The sequence below is a fragment of the Rhipicephalus sanguineus genome, chromosome 8, assembly GCF_013339695.2.
Source record: "Rhipicephalus sanguineus isolate Rsan-2018 chromosome 8, BIME_Rsan_1.4, whole genome shotgun sequence".
NCBI classification, from domain to species: Eukaryota; Metazoa; Arthropoda; class Arachnida; order Ixodida; family Ixodidae; genus Rhipicephalus; species Rhipicephalus sanguineus.
This window is the reverse complement of record NC_051183.1, coordinates 75893336-75903825: the sequence shown is the minus strand read 5'-3', so window position 1 is coordinate 75903825 and position 10490 is coordinate 75893336. Positions and strand designations below refer to the sequence as shown.

Sequence of the window (10490 nt, the reverse complement as noted above, 5' to 3'; positions counted from 1 at the left end):
CTATCTATCTATCTATCTATCTATCTATCTATCTATCTATCTATCTATCTATCTATCTCCACTCCTCCCTATCGAAACCTACCTCGGTATCTCTACCATCAAATAATTGTAAACTTGCCTTCCAAAGACCAAAGAACAGAAACAAATACAAAGACTTTGTCGTTCTTTCTCTTCTTCCGCCTTTGACTGCGCTGTACGCAAGTTTACTATGGAATACCGACTAGCCCGCACTGAAGCCTTGCATCATTTTAATCAGCTTTTGCGTCACGAAACCTTTATGTTTCTCTTACGTGAACTGTGGTTTCTCGTGCTCTCGCGAATACCAAGGAACCGAACAGAAGCGAGAAGACCACTACCGCGATAAAATTAGGGTGCTTCGGTGCTTTCACTAAATCTTTATCTTCGTTTCTTTCCGCGGATCCTCTTCGGGGGTTATATAGAAGACATTGCCCGCCCCGCAGGGTTCCACCAACACCACCTATACTGCTGTTGGTTCCATTCGGAGAGATGGTATCGGTTCCACCCAACCTCCGCCCTGTTTATATTACACCGTTCCCTTCCGCCTCCATTTCCCTCAAACGGAACCTTGCTGTCGACTTAATGACGTCAGCGGTCACGATGATGAGCATTGTCGTCGCCCTGACAGTTGTGCTGCTGGCGTTGGAAGATCGAGACCGGAAAGTTCGACCGGCAAGTGGCGCCAAAGAATATATATATATATATATATATCTTGCCATCTTGCCTTTGGCGTAATAAAGCGTCGGCTTAACTGCTTTATTTCAATATATATATATATATATATATATATATATATATATATATATATATATATATATATATATATATATATATATATATATATATATATATATATATATATATATATATGCGCCGCGGCGGCTGCATTTTCGATGGAGGCGAAAATGGTTGAGGTCCGTGTACTTATATTTAGGTGCACGTTAAGGAACCCCATGTGGTCGAAGTTTCCGGAGCCCTCCACTACGGCGTCTCTCATAATCATATCGTGGTTTTGGGACGTTCAACCCCATATATATATATTCACGAAGTAGAGGCGCTACTTCTTCAGCCATTTGGAGCGCATGTCATAGCGTCTTCGAACGAGAGAAGAGTCCCGCTAAGCCGTTTCGCCTGGGTTGGGTAAGCGTCGCTTCGTTGAGCCCGTTTGTGGTTCGTTATTTCAAGTCATACTTGATCCTGTCGTTCGCCTGATGGAAGCGAGCCCACCGACCACCGCGTTAACGAGTTGTCTGGGTCGCTTATCTATCTGTATTATAACATAGCGACGATAACCATAACTGCAGTTGGGAAGAGACGATAGACAGCATTCGTGTGCTCGACTAAACTGGTCTTTGTTCGTGGAAGCTGTCTTTATCGGATTTGACTGCGAACACATTTGAATGCCTATATACCAAAACTACGGTTTCACCACTGAGATGCGCGTCACTTAAAAGTCTTTTCTTTATCATTTTTTCCCCCTCCCGGTGCGGAGCCACGCAGGACGAGGGGCACCCAGGTTGACCTTAATGCCTTTCGTTAGTTCTTGTTTTCGATTTGCTGTTTGTCGAGAGGAGTATCATATGTCTATGTTATTGCGGAAATACGGCGTGGATGTCCTTTATATCGCAGCAATGGTCAAGTGATTAAAGCGTCCGCCTGCAATGCGGTAGGTACCGGTTTCGAACGGCGAGGCTATGTCAGTGGTGGTGAGGATCCTGGTGATAATCGGGGTGACGTCGTCGGGTGGTGACTCTCAAAACATTCGCGACTGAGTTGGTGATCACGATACACTCACGCCACTTATTCATTACGTACGTAGTGAATATGATGATAACTGAGATATTGAGGTATGAATGTAAAACTGAAGAGCAGAGCCTTTACAAGGAAACTGGGACAAAGTTGGAGAGAGAGAGGAGACGGAGAGGAAGTGATTTTTTTCCTGCGCACATAACGCTCATAAATGAATTATATTTACGTAAAGAGATAGAGACGCACTGTGACCTACGTTCTGGTTGGTGAAGATACGCTGACAATATCACATAGTGATTGGCCAGGCATCGGGTACCTTGTTAGCTCTTTTACGCGCAGTCAGACGGCGATCAGCAACAAGTTTCTCATCAAGCTAGGCTTTCTTGTGGCGTATCGATTCGAAGCATCCGATTATGTGCATATTGCTTCCGCACTAGGCCTTAGGTCTTTCGAAATGGTTTTCAAATGTCCATGGAAAGCATGACGAGCCATTACGTTCCGTTGAATCGGAATTAGTTCGTTTCCTCCTTATTCCTTTGTAGGTAGACGTGTCCAAATTTCATTTTTTTTATTTATTTGGATGCGAAAAGATATTAAAGTGCGTTATAGCAGGCTACCTGAAGGTCATGATATTGATTCCGAATCAACAAAGAAAAAGACAAAAACAAAATAAACAGTCAATAGCTATATGTATAAACGCACGCACGCCAGCATACCAATAATGTATTTGTGGGCGGAGTGCGAGACGTAATGGAGGGGTCACACAGATTACCGCGGAGAGAGTGCAAACGAATTTTTTCCTACAAACTTGGTTCCGTAAACGTCTTGGTCACGTGGTGACCAAGGGCCTTCTGTTTCGCCGCTCACGCGGCCATATCGCTTCCGAGCTTCCGTTTCGTAATTTAATTTTTATTACACAATATTCCGCGGTACAGCGCTGCGGCCAAGAACCGCGATTCGAAAACATCCGCATCTAATTTCAAGTTTGCGAAACGAATCGTCCCTCGGCCGCAATGTCAAGACCAAAAGCTCGTGTATGTGTGATTCGTGACTTGAGACAAAGGCCAAATCGATTTTGTGGAGGTGTACCCTGTCTCAAAAACATTGTCTCCAGTGTCGCATAGGTTTTTTGGGGCACGGGAACTGGAATAGCGGAAAGGGAAACGGGCGAACGAGCGGCTCGTTTTACACGACATTTATGGGCGCATAATTAATTTTCGTTATCGAACTGCCCTTAAGATTGTGCGGTGTGTTTATATAATGCCGCATGCGCTCACAGGCTCAAACCGCCCTCCCCAATTTCGACATCCCCTTTTCTCAGTCTCCCTCGCTCGCTAACTCACTCACTCTTTCTCACTCTCTCTCTCACTCTCTCTCTCTCTCACACACACACACACACACACACACACACACACACACACACACACACACACACACACACACACACACACACACACACACACACACTATGCCTAAACCATCACAACGAGTAAACTACCCTCGCCCACACATACCCATAGCTGCGTCCCCCAGCCTCCAGGGGGCGGTGTCTGCGTCATCATCGTCTGCAGTACTTTCAGTGAGGTAGCGTAAGCGAAGGGCGTTCCTTTAGCACCGCGTTGATATCGACGTCAAATGAGGGCTGTTGTTGCTGGGCCTGCGAGTGTTTTATCGCGTACATAATCATCATCAGCCTGACTACGCCCACTGCGAGGCAAATGTCTCTCCCATACTTCTTCAACCGCGCTCATATGAAGCCTCAAAGCGCGTCTCTATGGTTCGAACGCCATAGTGTTGCGAAGAAAGCCGAGCGACTACAGCTCCGCGCGTGCGCGTCGCGTGTCTCCTTCCTCGCTTCTCCGGACAGAAGACCTCGGTGTCATCTTGCGGGCATCATCTGCACAGCAGCGCGTGCGCTCATGGCTGCAGACGGCGGCGGCGAAATCCGAAACGTCGTCGTCGTGTGGGGGCGTTGTATACACGTGCGACGTCGCGCTCGTCTTCGCGTCTCCCGCCAAGCGTTGAATCGTCACGTTGCATCGCGTTGTTGCCTCCGTTTCCCTCTGCGTTAAATACTCCACACACTCCTCGCGGTTTGAAGCTCCCCCTCTTCCCTCTTCTCTCATCTTTTCTCTGTGGTCTCGCATGCAGACAACGGTGCGTGTGCTCTAGCTTACAACAAAACTGTGCGCCAGTGGTGCGTTGTTTCAGAGAAGCAAGCAACATGCAGTGTCGCGTGGTGTTTCGACCTCCCCCTGTGAGCTGTAGCGACGGTGTAGTGACAGCGGACGCGTGCCTCGCCGAGTCCTGAGGATCTCGCGTGCAAGCCGAGACTCCGGGTAGAGTCACCGACTGTCGCGCCCCCTTCCGGAAGCCGCGTGAGACATCGTTTCATTGTCTGAATAGGGGTTTTCAGCTCCTGTACGACAGGACCTTGGTATCGTGCGATGGCGAAGCAGTCTGTATGGAGCCTGATGACCATCGGAATATCGCGTCCTTTGTGTGTACTGCTTAAGAATACCGTGTGGACCTAGTGATTTCGCGAGCAAGGTTGACCAAGCTTCCGCCACTGGGTACCCCGCCACTCACAATCGTTCGTCCTAAGAAGTCCCGAAAGTTCGGCTTTCTCGAAGATGTGCATGTATCCGTGCTTTCCGCAAGTCTGCTCCTGGTTCACTTCGGATCGCCATTTCGTGGAATAGTTTCGATATTATCAACTTCGCTGCCCGTGTCTTGCCCATCGCACGTGGTCGCAACACTCAACTTACGCAAGAGACTCTAAAGGTGTAAAAAGAAAATCAAAACAAGAAACACCCGTAGCTAATGCGCAGGGTGACTTTAGCGCTTCTTGTTCTTTGCGACTATCTGGGGACACCAGTCCGCGGTGATGTACCGTGTGAGTGGTTTGACTCCGAAACAACCCGGCTTGTCCAGCGAGCGGACCTTTTAAGCCTCGTTCTCGTGGGAACCTCGGATCATAATCCCGGACACGGCGTTATCGCTGAACTGTACATCCGTCCGTGAGCGGTCGTTGACCTCGATATCCAAGCTGGGAACTGCGAAGTGAATCCTGTGTCCTCGTCGATGATATCGAAAACGTCGTGCTGATTTGTTTTTCTTTACCTTGCTTGCCGCGTCTTTCAAGTCCCGCTGGTGACGTAACTCATCTCTCTATGAAGGACATTTATTCTTAATTCGCTACGATGTCCGTCGTCAGGGAAGTGTGAGTATGTACGCATTGTTGAGTCGAATGATTGATATTTGCATGTCTTCCGTGCTGCGTGACTCTTAAGTAGCAAAAAAAGAAAAGGGGGGCGGGGGGAGCGTTTGTCGTCGACGTGGCAACCGTGCCATGGACGTTTCGGATGCGAGAGCAAACTTGTGATGTTGGTCAACGCGCGCTTAGGTGGAATCCTTGACTATTTGCGACTGGTCGCCTTGTGACCCCTAATTGCGACCGGGGCATTTGCGACTTCAGTGCTCTAGAACCTGGGTCGCATGGCTTCCTCAGCTCCTTATACGTCCTTAGCTATGTCTGTGTTGTGTACTACTCATCCTGGTCCCATCCGGTTCATGAACAGTCCGCGACCATCAAATATTTGCTGTCTGGGTCACTCAGTGCTGACAGTCGTTTATCAGTGAATCTGCCTCATAGTCGGTAGGTTGCAGGGCGGGAAACTTCTCAATCTAATGAGCACCTGAAAGTCAACATGTATTAAGAATAACTATGATTATAATAATGTTTTGACGCAGCGTGTATACGCCTGAAACTTTGCTTACTTCTTGAAAGGGGTTGTCACATAAATTATGGTCTCATACGCATAATGTTTGTCACAACTAGCTGATGTATGCCGCGCTTCTTGAATATCACTTGTACCTTACAGATATTATTCAAGTTATATTATTTTTATAGAGTTTTTTATCAGTTTTTTCTGCTCAGAGGCAGCTCGGTGACACGCACCTCTTCAGCGTTGCTTGTATCCCGCACGGAAGTTACTGAAACAATGGCGTGTTCCCATGGAGTGCTCATTGGGGTCTATTTTCTTTGTTGAGATGTAACTTTGGTTCGGGGCTGTTGTATCCCAGTTTTCTTAAGTGTCATTCACAATCATCAAATGTCAGTTATATCACGTTGCTTATCTATTGTCATTTATGGATATCCTGTTGAAGTGACATTGAAGGTGTCACAGCCATCAAATATTACTTAAATCTTGCTGCTTATCTATTCTCATTTATGGGCATCCTGCTGAGGTGACATTGAAAGTGTCACAGCCATCAAATGTCACTTAAATCATGTTGCTAATGTATTGTCATCTATGGACAACCTGTTGAAGTGACATTGAAGGTGTCACAACCATCAAATCTTACTTAAATCTTGCTGCTTATCTATTGTCATTTATGGGCGTCTTGTTGAGCTGACATTGAAAATGTCGCACCATCAAATGTTGCTTTATTCGTTACATATCTGTTTTCGTTTATGGACATTCTCTTGAGGTGACATTGAATAGCATGTATCATTTTTGTTTGGCCTAGCTGTTGTATCCTTTGCTTCTTCTTGAACGTCGCCTTATACTGGCTATTTCAATCATCGCAGTGTCGCCACGAGCAGCGGCGAGTCATGTCGGTCATCGAGCGACTCCGCCTCGTCAGCACCGTGCTCCCCGGAGAGCGTCATCAGCGACTCCGGCGGCGCCGAAGGCCTACCCGACAGCGTCGCCAGTCTCGTCTCCGGGGAGCTGTTGGACGCCGCTGCGCCGCCGCCGGACTCCGGGTTCAACCTGTCCCGGCTCCTGCTGCCCCAGCAACACCGGCAAGGGGAAACCGCCTCCGAAGCCCGCAAGCGCGACCTCCGACTCGTCGACGAAGTTGTGGCCGCCGCAGCCGCCGCGACTTCGGTCGCGACGTCGCCTCCAGACTCCCGTCCCGTCGCCTCGCCAGCTTCGCCGCGTCCACAGTCGTCTGCTTCGGCCGCCGTCGTGTCTTTGTCGTCTGCTTCGTGTCTTTCATCATTGTCATCTGCTACAACGACTGCCACATCGTCTGCTGCTGGAGCGGCGTCGTCGTCTGTTTCGATCTCGACGTCGACCTCTGCCGCGGAGCGTTTTTTAGCGAACGGCGCCGCGTCTACCCCTGCGCCGTCAGTGACGTCGCAGGTTCCGAGCGTGTCGGTGTCGTCTTCCAGTGGCTGCTCGGCGGCGACTACCGCGTCCCACGCGGTCGCGTTGTGTGTGACATCGTCTGCAGCGCCGTCTGCTACAATGTGCCGGCAAACGTTGAGCAAGTGTGGTGCTGCTGTGTCCCCGACGTCATCACCTACGTCACCGTCTCATCCGGGAGCTTGTGCCAAAAGCAGCCGACGCAAGAGGAGGCTATCTGGAGACTCGAGGAAGCGGGACAGCCCGCCCGTATCGGTAAGCGACTACGCGAGCTCGGAGGTATGTCGATTTGGCAAAATAGCCGCCTCAGGACTGGGAGTAGTGGAGGGAGTAGTCTGGGCATTCTTGGTGTCAGTAGCCTCCTTTATCTTCGAGCTTGTTGCGTACGATTACAAGACTCTACCTTCCTTAAGGAAGTGTGCGTCGTGACAACTGGTGGGAAGTACTGGACTTCATGCAAGACCACGTAAAAACTTGTGCTCACTGTGTGCCGTCGTATGCATCCGCAGCTGTCATGCGTCATTTCCAAATAACGCTTACTTCTCCCAAGTAACTTTCGATTCTGTACGAAGGAACGCTTTGAAATCGGGGATGAAAGTTGCCGAGTGCGGCAGACGTCCGGTTTAGATGAAACTAATGCAAGGGATAGACTTCGGTGAATAACGCAGCGTTTCTAGACCAAATATAAACGCAGAGAAAACACACGATGAATGAAAATGTACATTCATATACACTTGAAATACGAAGAAGTTAGGCTCAACTAAAATGCTTTATTTCGTGTTCACGTTTCATTTGTTCACTATTGTACAAGGACATCGTTGTTGTGTGTGCCCTAAAGGATTGAATAGTTACTTCGGGATTTTCTTGAAATTTTAATGTCGCTCGTGTCTACATAGACTCGTCTCCTTTTAGCAAAAATGGCATATGTTTAGAGATTTGTAGCTTTTTTTTCATAGTGTTCCGCATAAAAAGAAACACCTAATTGTAACTTTCAGCGTCAGCTAGGAAGTTTGGTCAACGTTCGACTTTCTACAATGTCTATGGAATTAGTGGAAACAGCTGTGGGAAAGCTAAGCGTATAGTTCGAAATACCACCCCCTGTTGTTTTTGAGTGCAAGAAAGCTCGAACGATTACAGGATAGCGAACGAGGCGTCTCCTAATTCTCTTGAGATAACGCTATCGGCTGAAAGAGGACTCTTGTGGTTAACGAGCCAAGCCTTGAGACTTAAGCTTCCAAGCGGGACAGTTCGTGGGCTTCGATAAGGGTGGTCATAGTGGTCTGTGAACTTGTTGTTGCACAAAAATGCGCACACATTCCATACTCGATTAAACGTTATTAATCAGGCCCTCGACATACTGTAAAACATCACTTCTACTTCGAGAACACGCTTCATAAGCCGGAATAGGAAAACAAAAAGACAATTAACAGGAAACAAACAAAACATGGTTGGCGACGCCGTCTCGAAATGCCCGCGCCAGATCGGCGTGACCTCGTAGATTTCGAAGGCGTGTGCTGAGGCCTATTTATTTATCGATAAAAATAGACCACTTGACACGGGGCAAGCTTTGGGAACATTGATTGAGCCAACGTGGCCGTTATGCTAGAGACAAGCGTGTTTGGAGATTCTTGATGCCACGCTGGCGTACTCGCGTGGAGTTTTTTGTTTTTTTATTTTTGTCCGTAATTGAAGAACATAACTTCCACATTCATTTCTTCTGATAACGAACCTGTGGTCGAGAAAGAAGCGGTAATAAGAGTTCTAAAGGTATCATCATGTCGAATTGAAACTTGACCTGGTTTGTATGCGTTCATCTTTGGTTGATTCGACGCTCACAAGTCGGGGACGAAGACTGAAGAAGCACAGGACAGGCGTTGTGCTAAGAAACACAGGGCAGCACCTGTCCTGAGCTTCTTAATTCTTCGTCCTCGTCAAGTGTGCGCGGCATCAACCAAATACCAGATATCGGTCTAAAGTATTTCCCATGACGTTAATTTACTAAACGGAGCTACTATTAACGGGGATACCCGATGCTCGTCTTATACAGAGACATCTTGGCAGTCTACGACAATGTTATGTCTCTCGCAGAGTGAAGATGATGCGGAGGACGAAGACATCTGTCGCCGGAGAGAGGCCGAAGTTAAATCGCTGCTGCGGCACTGCATCGATCTCGTCACGGACCGGCTGGACCCTCAACACTGTACCAGCAGCGGCAGTACCAGTTCATTACGGGGGTACCGGAGGGACCACCTGTCTTCCCCGGAACCGCACCACAACCGTCACCACCATCAACCAGAAAGTAGCAACGAAGAGGCGGCGGTGGCGTCGTCGCCGCAAAACAGCAGATGTCACCAAGATTATCAGGACCATCATCACTGTACCAGCCATCACCAGGAGCGACTAGTGCACGACGTCGACCGCAAGGAGGCCGAGGTCGCATCCACGAGTTGTGAGCAGCTGAGCTGCCAAGTCCAAGAACATCTTCACACGGGTCATACTCACCACCATCATCAAAACCGCCACCGTCACCACTCGCAAGATCACAGCTCCCATGACCAAAACCAGCACCTAAGAGCACCGTCACCCAGCTTACCGCCTTGTTCACCAGAGTGCAGTAGTAGCAGCAGTAGTAGCAGCAGCAGCATTCCAGGAGACGAAGACTCTCAGTGTCTACTAGAGACCCAGACTACAGTGGAAGGTGATGCGACACCGGCGAATACTCTGTCGACAACGACGGATTCCACGGTGACGACGACGCCGGCGGTATCCTTCACGGCGACGACGGTGACGTCGTCTGCGACGGCGGCTTTGAAATCAACGACGTCGCCTTCTTCGTCGTTGTTACTGGGCTCCGCCACCGCCGCGCCTTCGCCGTGTTCCTCGTCGTCACAGTCGTCGACGGGTACGGCGTCGGTAGCCGCTGAAGACGGTTTGTTCGCGTGTCGCTGGCTGGAGTGTGAGATGCGACTTCGGAACGAGGATGCGTTGGGAGACCACGTCCGTGGGGCCCACGTGGATACCCAGACCAGGGACCAAGGGGTCTACCTCTGTCGGTGGCAGGGATGCAAGGTGAGTTTCTGGCATTCGCTTCCTTTCGCCAGCCTGAGTAGGTGAACGGACAGAAGAGCTGAGCTTGTGGCTATAGCCGGGTACAACTTAAGGCTCATTCACGCCTGCGACTAGCACCGGTCGCGCGACCATTAGCGACTGGCGACCGATGTTCACACCTACGTGCGACTTATACCCGTCGCGCACAGAATTCACGTCTGCTCTCGTATGGCTGGCATTGACCTTGATCCGTAAAACAATCTGGCGTCTTGTTCCCGCGCGTGTCATTGGTTCAGACGTTTGCGACTGTAGTCCAGCAGCGGGCGACTGAGCCAAAGAAGTCCCTTTGCGACCAAAGCAGCCATTTGCGACCGTTTGCGACTAACTATATCGCGCGACCGGTGCGAGTCGCAGGTGTCAACGAGCATTTTAGGGTACACTAAAGGCAATAGAGAGATAGAAAAGAGACGTCCTTATTGGAGAAGAGAGCTCAGGAGAGGCGTCCTTAGTCGAAGAATG

General features: G+C 49.3%; 1 protein-coding gene across 1 annotated transcript in view; it reads left to right on the top strand.

Moving 5' to 3' along the window:
• LOC119403330 (zinc finger protein jing) overlaps positions 1–10490 on the top strand; it is a 179313-nt gene that overhangs the window by 85539 nt on the left and 83284 nt on the right. The window contains exons 2-3 of the mRNA XM_037670273.2: positions 6362–7178; positions 9012–9992. Of these exons, the coding sequence (XP_037526201.1) occupies positions 6362–7178; positions 9012–9992 (1798 nt within the window). The remainder of the gene's footprint in view (positions 1–6361; positions 7179–9011; positions 9993–10490) is intronic.